This window comes from Nylanderia fulva, unplaced genomic scaffold, assembly GCF_048542155.1.
Source record: "Nylanderia fulva isolate GAGA-0341 unplaced genomic scaffold, ASM4854215v1 Scaffold6, whole genome shotgun sequence".
In the NCBI taxonomy this organism is placed as follows: Eukaryota; Metazoa; Arthropoda; class Insecta; order Hymenoptera; family Formicidae; genus Nylanderia; species Nylanderia fulva.
In genome coordinates this window covers 592765-604256 of record NW_028190698.1, presented here as the reverse complement: position 1 = coordinate 604256, position 11492 = coordinate 592765, and the positions used below count along the sequence as shown (strand labels likewise).

Below are 11492 nucleotides of genomic sequence, written 5' to 3'. Positions count from 1 at the left end.
TTCAATTCAATATTTTATTGTCAAAATTTTTAATAGTTAAAAATTTATAAAACAGCTAAGTGACAGTTTTTCAACTGTTATATATATATGTGTATATATATATATATATATATATATATATATATATATATAATTATAAAACTGTTTGCACTTTGGTATTTTAAATAAAACATTGATTTCACATTCAGATTACACAAAGTTGCGAAATATGACCTTTTTCTTATAACTAATCAATAATTTTACGATGAGGAATAGAATGGTTACTTGACACGTGCGCCTGTGGAATGCAGCCACGTACGCACATATATATGAGATATACTTCTATTTTACATTCACATCCATAATTATTCATATTTGCAGATATATTAATAATGCACGTTATATATATATGCAATATGTATATATAAACTTTATCGAGCTTAGCAATGTACTTTATAATAATGATGCATAATTAAATTAGAACTGTAAAAACATTTTACATTAAATTAAAATAAAAAAGTTAATATTTAAAAAATAAATGTAAAATAATTGAATTTGAATTATGAGGTAATTTCACACATACAAAAGATAAGACATTTAGTAAATATGACAATACAATTTTCAAATAGTAGTTGAATACTTCAAATTCAATGAAACGTGAGCATTATGTGAATATATTATATAGAGAATTATCTTTCTGTTATATTTCACTAATGTAAAAAAATGATTTCATATTAGCATCTACAAAACTTTTAACATAATTTTTAATAATTATAAAAAAGATTTTGCTATGTGAATATGGAATAGTTCATAAATATGGCATTTGTACAAATTATACAATACCATATTTATTAATATTATACAATTAATACTATTAATTTAGTACCATATAGTTATATATTTGTACACCATCGTATTTATTGGTACTGTATATAATTAATACTATTAATTTAATATCATACAATTGTATGGTGTTTGTACACCATACAATTGTATAACAAATAGGATATACAACACAATAATATGAGCAATATAGTTAAATTTTTTTGGATTTATTTTATTTAATTAATAAAAAGCACGGAATTACTTCTCCACTTTTTTTGTCTTCGCTGAAGCCTGTTGTGCTTTCATAACCTTATAGACAATCTTCTGTTCCTCAATCAAGAACGCACGTACAATCCTGAAAATAAAATCTCAGTGTTAGTTTTAAAGTATAAAATTTAATATAAGATTAAAAATATCAATTTGTTTTGTAATTAATAAATAACAAATTCTTTTTTACAAACAAAATTGGTAATTTCAGGCACGTATTTAAAGCTTTACTATTTTAAATGTGAATGTATGATTATTAAATATTATATATTACATTATTAAGTATGAATATATAATAGTAGCATGCATACCTTTCTTTTACACATTTGTGACAAAGAACACCTCCGTATACACGTTTTACAGTCTTCTTACGTCTGCACATACGTGAGCGTTCCATTGGCCTTGCGGGTTGAATACCTCTAAGCTTATCTTTGCATTGTCCACATCTCGGAATCTTCTTAGGTTTCTTAAGATATTGATAGACTAGCTTGCCTCCTGGCGTACGTACACTATTAAACATTGCATGAATCAATTAATCTCAAAATATAATCAAGTATACTTTTGGAAAAGAAATTTAATGTGACAGTTCTGGATACTTTTAATAGTACAGACTCTAATTGTTCATAACAATTAAAATACACACAGTATTGATAAAAATAACCTTATTTATGTTTAATGATTATTTTCACTGTCAATTGCACTTGAAATTTATGCGGCTTGAATCAAGCGACCAAAACACAAACCTCGAAACTCTCTGAAGAATGAACGAGATTCTCTTTCGCGATTAACACAAATTACCGAAGTCAAATTTCATTGCAAATGAAAACTAACGCGAAAGAGAATCTCGTTGACAGATGATATTTGTAATAGCGTACTTACACACGCCTCCTGTTGCTTTTTGTGTTGTACGACAAGCGTCGTCGATAGGTTAGTCGCTGTACCATCTTGCTTCTGCGAAAAGTTATTCGTTAGCGAGAAAAATCAATCTTATAACCTATCGCAAAGTCTATTCATTTGTCGCAGATTCGCATCGAGATCATATAATATTAATGTATTTTACGATTGACACGCACAGCGTGGATATCGGAAAATCACAGAAAAGTATCACGAACCTTTTTCAGAGCCAAGCGGAAAAGGAAACGACGTTGCACGACGTCACCGAAGAGAATGCTTCACGCACGCGTAGTGAAATTCGACGATTTTGATTACTGATGCTGCCATCTATCCACGTCAAATGCAATTAGTTTGTAAAGACGGTAAATGAGGTTCGAATCTCCACTAAGCGGGGTTCAAATCTCCGCTAAACTATCTCTTTTTCTCTTCAAATTGCATATAGTTATATAGGATATATTTTTCTATTGGTTTATTATATCAATAAATAATCAAATAAATAATTCGACTCACAATTTCGACTGTTCTCCGATCTCGCTCTAATAGCACCCCAGATAGCACAGCTATTCAAAAAGACTTCATTTGGATGTCACCATAATTTCGAGTCCCTTTTTAAATGCATGTATAGAATTTATTTTACAAAATGAATTCCATATGTATTTGAAAAGGGACTCGAAATTGTGGTGACATATAAATGAATTCTTTTCGATGAGCTTGTGCTATCTGGGACAACATATATCCGACAGATATTCAGAAGGATATCCAGAGGACACATTCAAACATCCTCAGGATGTTCTCTGAACGTCTTCTATGTGTGCTGTTATGGCAGTATATTCTGGATTACCTCGTCAGCCTTAATTATTCTTATGCTCCTGCAGGAAACCAACCTCTGTGCCGGGAACTGTCCTCGTAGAAGCTTTGAAACACTGCACTTGCACTCGCGTTAATTATTCTTTTCGTTCGCGACGCACGTTCATCCGTGCCGGTTCTCGAAAGTATAAATGAGTGTGAATATTAATTAGTATCTGGTTGTCGTTAATTACTGTTAATTACTATAAATCCGAACGCGTGTATCCGACATCGTGCTTGCGTTCGCACGTACGAAATTAATCTCGTCGAATGCGAATTTCGCTCAACGTATTTCTTCTCTCGAAGTATGGGTGTCACGTGACGCGTCACAGTTCTGACTCGAGCCGTCAAAAGTTTGCGCGCGCAAATTTACGAGGGCGCTGATCGCGAGAATTGGCGGGCAAAAATTTCCGGAGGTTTTCGACGTTGTCGATCGTATTTTAAGCGGGCGATTGCGCGTTTCCGGTCGTACTTTTTGCCGTCTACAATACAATTCGCGCCATTGTATATATTGCCGCAATGATTTTAATATCATTCACGAATCACATCGCGAATGAAAAAAAGTAACACGAGTGAAAGTGTTTCCAAGCTTCTACGAGGAGACCCGGGGCATCTGCAGAAGTGGAGCAACTACATGGTAAATAATTTGTTTATTATATATTACTATTTTTACTATTAACTAAACTTAATGTAAATAATAAGTTTATTTGTTGAAATATTAATTATTTTAAATTTCACTATATATAATCTCCATGTATTTATATATTTTACAGTTTTATATCACCACTGCTGTGCATCGTATCGGTGAGTCTCATCAATTTTAATATAATATTGGGGTAATAATTTTGTGAAAATTTTCTCCGAAATTTGCCGAAACTTCACAATATTGTGTATTTTTGATATACTATTATTTTGAAATACAAATATAAATTAAATTAAAATCTGACCCTTTTACAGAAAGGGACCAGAGCTCCCTTTTAATATTGTCATATTTTTTGTCAAATTATCATTGAGAACCTGATTGAAACGCTAAATTTGTAGATTTCAATTTGAGGTATATGTAAAGCATTATTAATTATTTTGTTACATTTAATTTAAAGCAACAAAAATAACGGAGAAATTTGTATATTTTTTTCTAAAATTATATATATTTTATTCAACTATTAATAATTAATAATTATATATCTTGATATAATAAAGAATAATAAATTCGCTATAATGAAAGTAGGAAAAACAAATTTGTAACAAACAAAAACCAATTTTTACATCGTATAAGGTATATTATTTATTATATCTTATGTACATTCAACATCGTCTTGACAACACCATAGGAAAAATGTTTTAGACATGTTCCAAAATTTGTCGACAGTAACTCTTTGCTTGCTTTTTTTTTCTCGTATTTTCCTTTATACTTTATACAATGAATCGAAGACACACGGAGGCGATTCGCTTAACCAATTTTTATGAAAACTCAGCTTGGCGAGTGTATTATAAATTATTGTATGTATGTGTATGTATGATAGTGCGATGCGTGTATGTGGATATGGTATTATGTATGTATGTATGTATGTTTCCGTGAGTTATGTTTAATACATGGGACGGTACCTGTTTTTAATGTGCTTTTTTCGCAGATTTTATCATTTCGTTTTTTCGAAGCAGGTACTTTGACAGAGTTCGCTGTAAACAGACTTGTAGAAAATAAGGATAAAAAAACAACGCGCTCGCGTAAATCATTTAATTAACGCTTAACTAAAATATAATATAATATAATAGCTGCATATACACAGATTCGATACGACGATCGTATATTTATCACTGTAGATGTAGCTCCGTTTCATCTTTTTTACACGACAGAGTTTTCTCGAGAATTCCCAAAGTTGGGAAAGAACTTGTCACTCTGCCCCGTCATCTCTCGTCGCTAAATAATAATAGATAATTTACGATATAATTATAAAACATTTTGCAATTTAGTCAGATCTCTAAACAATAAATAAGTTTTTTTTAATAAATAATAATACGGTTGAATTAAAATCGATTAAAGAATTAAGCAAAGCGCGAGGCGATTTTTCTTTTTAATTACTATCTCGTTTTCGCTTCCTTTTTCTATCAAAAGATAAAAAAAAATGACGAATAAAAGAGCGGACAAAAATTCACCAACAAGGGTGCATATTGAAGCAATTTTGATTTCCCAGGCTTTTTCCTGCCGCTCTTTTCTATTCGATCTCGTTTCACACACTCTTTTTTAATAAAGCTTTACGTGTATACGAGATAACCATAATATATACCAAAATATACGTGACATTTGAAGTACGATCGAAAGCTTTGAAAGTGTAACGTGTATTTTTATATAAAAAAAAATCTAAAGGTGGAAGAGACCTAAGATTTTCGGTGGGAAATTAAAAAAACAAAATTAAAAAAAGCCGTATCACTCGGTGTCATTGTGTTCTCGCTTCCGGGTCAAATAATAGCTAAACACATTTCGGAAATGGCTATCTTTAGGCGAGAAGACATTAATGACCGAGTGTACACGAGATACTTTCGCTATCGATTGATACATCCTCAGTTTTGCGTATTTTTTTCTCTTGCGCCTACACGTGGCCGTGTGTGTGTATGTGTGTGATATTGATAGAGCTCTATGAAATCTAAATATCGATTTGTCGAAATTAACAACATCCTCAAAACTTCAGGTCGCACTCGCAGATTCGTCGCTAAAACACAGATAGTTACAGCTTGAAAATTCTTAAGAATCTCCTTCTCTCGCCCGTGGAGTCTCGACCGAATATTATTACAATCGATCATCGCGACGCGAATTCGACTCGCGTACGACATTTTTTCTCTGCCTTTTTGTATCTCTTCTTCGGCCGGGACTCCGCGCGATCTCATCTTATGGTTTATCGTACTTTTTTTTCGTTTAACCTTTAATACGAACATTTAGGAAGATAGCGCTATAATTAATATCATCTGAAATTTGTTAACATTCTCTATATAAAAATCTGCATTTGCGTGTATTCACTTATTGCTTCTTAATCGTCGCCCTTTTCAGTAGCTTACTCTTTTTCTCTCGCCTGCCTTTTCGTTTTTCCTAAGAGAAAATTTACTCTCGCCGTGCGATTTTTCGCCTTCTTCGCTTTCACGAAACGAACGTGAAAAATGGTACGGCGAACCGAAAGACACCAGGACGTATCTCGGCATTTTACCGCTCCTATGACACCTCGGGGTCATTTACATTTCATTTACGAGGGAACGCTCGAAACATCGTTGAATCGCGCTTCGAGACAGAAGCGAAATCGGACGATTTTAATCGGACCGTTCGGCGCGCTTCGCAAATGCGACTTTCGTCTCTTTATGATTAAAACTGACAATATGGATAGAGAATTGGGGCTGGCTGCGAAAACGCTACGTTGTTCGCTTTGTCGTTGTCCGCTTTGTATCTTTGATCGAGCGCGAAATCTCGCTTGTTGAAGCGCGCCTTCCGCTTTTTATTCATATCGTCGACTATATATATTACTAAACATGTTAAATTAAAAAATTAAAAAGAATTTCTCCGTGGCTTGCCGGAATCATTTGGAAGCCGTTTTTTAATCTCATGCGCGATATTTGTCCAGTATGTGTCCAGTTAGCAAAATGCGCGCAAATATGTCAGCAGATTGACAACAAATTTATTCAGAAGTTACAAATTAATTGTGTCCGCATTAGACTTTTACGATCTGCCGACAAAACTTGTTCATAGAACCTGATAGATTGACAGTAGAAACCGAGCGGAATTTTTGGTCATTTTTCTGCCAAATCCTGTCCGGTTTCTACCGTCAATCTGCTGTCACATAATATCAATTGCTCTGTTACAGTTCTACCGACAGTCCATCGACATAATTGAAATTAACAAACTCTGTATTAAATTTGTTGTCTTTCTGCTGACAAAATTGCATAACGGACACTTAGCAAAATCTGTTCGAACAGACTCGGCTAATTGGATGTAGATTATATACATTTCTTTTCTCTCTGCCGCCCGGTTGTGGTCTCTTTAAGATAAATAGCCGATATAACGTATGTATCCCGGATACGTATCGCGGCCCGAGAAGCAGTCTTTACGATTAACGAATACAGATTTAACGAGATATGACAAAGCAAGCCTCTGATTCTCTTTCTTTTGTTTTTCAAGAAAAAGTAAAAAATTTCCTATTATGCGGATACATGTATATATTGGAATGGACGTTGCTTTATACGAGGAAACTCCTCGGTCGGACTATGAAAAAATTAAAAAATGAATTATTCGATGAAAAGATCATCGTCGGCGAGTCTCGACTCTCTTTCATTGCGCGCACTGTCACTCACATATACATATATGTATTTTGTCCGCACATCTCATACCGTTTACATTCTTTTTTTAGTTTTGTTTTTCTCTTTCGTTATTCGCTAAGGAAGGATGATGAGAAACGGAGTTGCGCAGACTCGAGATCTCGGAGTAACGATAAGTTGGTGCACGCAAGTCCCTTTCTGCTCTGCAAGCTTTGCATTCCGAATAATGTTGATATGTTGACGCATTGCTCGCTATAGTGGGACGCGTTTGAGACTTTTTTTCACTTTCTTATTCATGTCGTGTTCTTTGTCTTCGAGAACAGACATTTCTCGCGATTAGGTGATTTCTCTTATCGATAGAAAGAAATCTTTCTTTGTTCGTTCTTTCTGGTCGACATGTCGCGTATTTATAATACAATAGATATCTTTATACGTATATAGAATAATTTCTCGTGATCGCACGCTCGTGTATATACGAATATAGCGCGAAGGGCGGGCTGCAGATTCTCTCAATTTCACGCACACAATTTCACGCAACTCGTTCACGCATTCTCTCTCGTTTACGTCGTGTCTCGCGCTAAAATAACTCTTGCACACTCGCGTTGGCACATGTCCGCCTTGTTTGTTTTGTCGTGTTTCTTATAATCAAAAGATATATCCCCGTATAGGCCGCGTGACATACGACATTCTTATATAGATGACGCGAAGGCAAAAACCGCATAAAGTTTTATCGTCTCTCGTAAAATTATAGTTAATAAAGAGATGTCTCATGAAGAAAAAAAAACACTCATTCGTGATTTGACCTTGTTCTCTCAATTGTGTGCATTGTCGAGGCGACGTACGATAGTGTATTCGCTACATTCGCTACACGAAATAATGAATCTCGGAAATTCTATTTACGGTCCGTTTTTGGTACAGTTTCTGATACGGTTCTCTACTTTTCTAAATCGTTGCGTTATTTCTCTTTATCAGGCGCACGTTACTATATCGGGTTGTTACGTAAAGAGAGACGTAACTTTATAGTATACTTAGAAAAAGCGAGGCCCAGGAGCAGACGTGTTTAAACGACTTTTAGGCCGACATGTAGCTCGCCGTTCAATGCTTTATATCGCAGATATAGATATATGTATATAATACGTACTAAAAAGAGCTGTCATTCGGTACAGAATGTCACAAAATGCAAACGCGACGAATAAGAAATTCTATTGCAAATCTCAATGAATCTTCTGAAGAAAAATATATACAACATATACAATTCAATGGTTTACACGGGTATTAAAGTAAAAGAAAAAAGTGTTCACATAAGTGATGAAAGATTTAACATGAGTTTTGCGGCAGTGATTACAGAGATGGCTCTTGCATCTCCGTTATCAGTCTGATCTTTAGGTACATCGATTACAAAACGATCTAAAAAACGAGAGACAAAATCGGCGCTCGTTATTTGTATAAGAAAGTCTTTCAGAGTAGTGCGTTATATTGATCCCGCCAAATGCTTTTTAGAGCGATTTTTTACGACGTCCTGATCGATCTGGACGAGCTACGTGAGAATGACATTATTCGTTATCATAAACGATTCCTTTGATACTTATAGATATTACTTACGCGAAAGTTTCGCGGTAGGTGTACCTACGAGTTCGATAAGTCGTTGTATGTGGTTTAAATGCGAGATAACGAATGTTACGTGGTCCTCGTACTTTCTCGTTTTCCCTTCTGGTTTGTCGAGGGAAGTTCTAAACGCGATGAATGAATCTTTTCATTAACGTGGAATGTCTGCAGTACGAGTACTTGGAATCTCTCGGTAAGATGGCGTTTGCGTGTTGAAGGGTGGTTACTCGAGGAGGATTCACCTCGGTCAACTACCTTATCGGGATCTACTTGCGCGTGAAGAGATATTCTCTCGAGGACATTCTCGCTTTGACTAGGTAATCACGAGTCCTAGATGATACACGGTTCGTCGTCTCCCGTGGGTTCGTCTCACGGGATACCTCGGAGAAGAATGGAAATTCGTGAGATCCATATGGGATAATGAAACTCTATAGCGTTCAGTCGATTCCTACGTACGATCCCTTCGCAAGGATTTCAGTAACCCTAATATATCGCGGCCTATTAGACGAGGAAACCCTGCGAGGTGGCCGACATCTGCGCCCGTAACGCCGTCACGCTGTTCATAATCTTCTTCTGGTGTCCCACGAGCGTTATACCGAGAGCCGTGAGCTCCTGGACGGTGACACGCGCCGCAGCCTCCAGCGTCGTCACACCTGCCTGCTCGAAGCTCTCCGCGTACCGCGACATCTTGATGGAAGCCAGCCACTCGCTGACAGAAGTCAATTGCGTTAGATCCACCGCGTCCGGCGCCAGCGGATTGGTGCCCCTGTCGACAACGACAAGTTAAAAAAATGTCTCTTTTTACGTATGAATAATATAGAGAATATGGGGAGATTGTGAGAGGGTTCGCGAGATTTCAAGCTTCTTTGGATCGTATCCTCTTGCTATAAAAATACATTCACATTCGCAATTTATATGTATATCTTTTGTTAATTTTTACTATTGACTAATACATTGCAAGTTAATGGTAGAAGCTAAGAATAATGAAATAACGAAGATCATTATTGTTTGCTGTCTGTAAATCACTCTACATTTTATCAACGTTGGTGTATCTTCGCTATTTCAAGGGATATCGAAATATAGGGTCCATGAACGCGATCTCGTTCTTTTACGACAATATATTCTTAAGCAGATCAAAGTTGAAATAGTTGTATTTTACTTCTATATAAATCATATTGTCGATATGTAACTTTTATCGATTGTAAACGAGACCGTGTTGCATCCTAGTTTTATACATACTTGGGAAAAGATATGTACAAATGTTTGATATATACAAATTAGAAGAGATATTTTATATACGAGGTTATTCATGTCATATTGATTATTGGGATGAAAAGATAAATTAATTAAAACACTGAGCAATGAGTCTACAGGTTTTAGAATATCTGTGAGAAATTCTAAGATTATTATTTAGTTGATGTAAAGTTTATTTCACAAGTTTTTGTGAGAACATAGAATGGAAGAACATAAAACGAGGGTTTTAACTTAAATAAAAAATGATTTAAATATATATATACTTGTCATAGACAGCTGATAAGCCGTTTCTTATGTATATCAATCTCGTGTAAATTATAAATTATACGAAAAATAAATATTACTAATGTTATTGCTTATAATTCGTAGGATTTCGTGTCTCTTCTCTTATATGTATACGAGATATTACGTACACGCTAGAATATATTAATACGGATACAATTTCTTTTTATCTCGATACTAGAAATTATAATAATACTAGAAATTATAATAATAAAAATTAAATAATAATAAGTATCGTAATAATAAAAATAATATTAATAGAGTAACAAAATTTGTTTCTCAATATAATACAAATAATAATAATACACAAGTACTTCGGTAAAATTAAAATTAACACATAAATAATAATAATCATACAATGACGACGCGATGACAATAATAAGGGCTAATAACGCTAATTACTAATATCGTCAGTAGTACTGTTGATGAACGTGAATGTGTCATATGTCATATGTAACGCGTTAGTGGTACATAGTTTACAGTTGAGGTGTATATACAAACGTGAATGGATTACGGTGCGTATGAAAGCAAGCAGTGCAACGCAAACTAAGGTGGTTACTAAGCGTAGGGAAGTCTGCTGTCTACGTGGCGGCAATATTTCATTATCGCGTCAAAGAAGCAGAGCAGAACGTGAAAGCACAGTCAATGTAATCGAATCGTCGAAACGTTAAAGAGCGAGGGAGCCTTGTGTTATTTAGGACACTGAACGAAAAAAACAGAAATGATTGCGCTTTGTTCTTCTGCGCTTCTTTCTCCTCTCTATCTCGTATCCGCAAAGAGGGGTTTATATTGGGGTGGGAGAAAATACCGCGTTTTTTTATTCTTTTTTTCTTTTTTTTCTTTACCTGTTTCTCAAACGCACGTTGGAAGATGCCGATGAGGCGGATGGGGGTGGGGTTGGTGCACCCCTTTCCCTGATTCTGACAATTGTTAGCATTTGTTAGTGCGATGGAGATCATACCGAATGTGTGTTACTATCTGCAGGCTATAGTTTCACCTATCTGGCTTTGACTCTCGAGTTTGATTTCCTCCCTAAACGTTCGCACATGTGTGTGTATGTGTGTGGATGCGAATATCCCTTCATGTTACCTTTCATAAGCAGCTTTGAGTAATTTAAGTTTTGAGTAGCTTTAAAGGAACAGTTTATACTCGAAGCTAAAAATAAAGAAAAATAAATAAATAAAAAGAATTTTGATTATAAAACATAAAGGATTTTAAACGAATCATCTTTGTTATCGGATAAA

General features: G+C 34.9%; 2 protein-coding genes across 3 annotated transcripts; both read right to left on the bottom strand.

Annotated features, from left to right (window-relative positions):
* Window positions 1-1015: 1015 nt before the first annotated feature.
* LOC114944484 (large ribosomal subunit protein eL34) lies at window positions 1016-2263 on the bottom strand. 2 transcript variants are annotated; one of them, XM_029320378.2, is made up of 4 exons: window positions 2184-2263; window positions 1951-2022; window positions 1383-1580; window positions 1016-1159 (listed from the first exon to the last, which is right to left on the bottom strand). In XM_029320378.2, exons 2-4 carry the CDS (start codon window positions 2013-2015, stop codon window positions 1063-1065), a joined length of 360 nt encoding a protein of 119 aa, XP_029176211.1. In that variant the 5' UTR covers window positions 2016-2022; window positions 2184-2263; the 3' UTR covers window positions 1016-1062. The 2 variants fall into 2 exon arrangements, with proteins under 2 accessions (XP_029176211.1, XP_029176212.1); XM_029320379.2 differs by having other exon boundaries at window positions 2145-2188.
* Window positions 2264-4070: 1807 nt separating this feature from the next.
* LOC146720821 (ephrin type-A receptor 7-like) lies at window positions 4071-11449 on the bottom strand. The gene is made up of 2 exons (XM_085487978.1): window positions 11094-11449; window positions 4071-9478 (listed from the first exon to the last, which is right to left on the bottom strand). The coding sequence occupies exons 1-2, from the start codon at window positions 11183-11185 to the stop codon at window positions 9214-9216; spliced, it is 357 nt and encodes a 118-aa protein (XP_085344104.1). The 5' UTR covers window positions 11186-11449; the 3' UTR covers window positions 4071-9213.
* Between the last annotated feature and the right edge of the window lie 43 nt (window positions 11450-11492).

Coding starts and splice junctions, on each gene's coding strand:
- LOC114944484 (XM_029320378.2), bottom strand. CDS start 2,015: ATGGTACAGCGACTAACCTATCGACGACGCTTGTCGTACAACACAAAA. Junction 1,581..1,950: donor AAAAGCAACAGGAGGCGTGT/GTAAGTACGCTA, acceptor AATGTTTAATAG/TGTACGTACGCCAGGAGGCA. Junction 1,160..1,382: donor CACAAATGTGTAAAAGAAAG/GTATGCATGCTA, acceptor TTTTATTTTCAG/GATTGTACGTGCGTTCTTGA.
- LOC146720821 (XM_085487978.1), bottom strand. CDS start 11,185: ATGCTAACAATTGTCAGAATCAGGGAAAGGGGTGCACCAACCCCACCC. Junction 9,479..11,093: donor AACGTGCGTTTGAGAAACAG/GTAAAGAAAAAA, acceptor CGTTGTCGACAG/GGGCACCAATCCGCTGGCGC.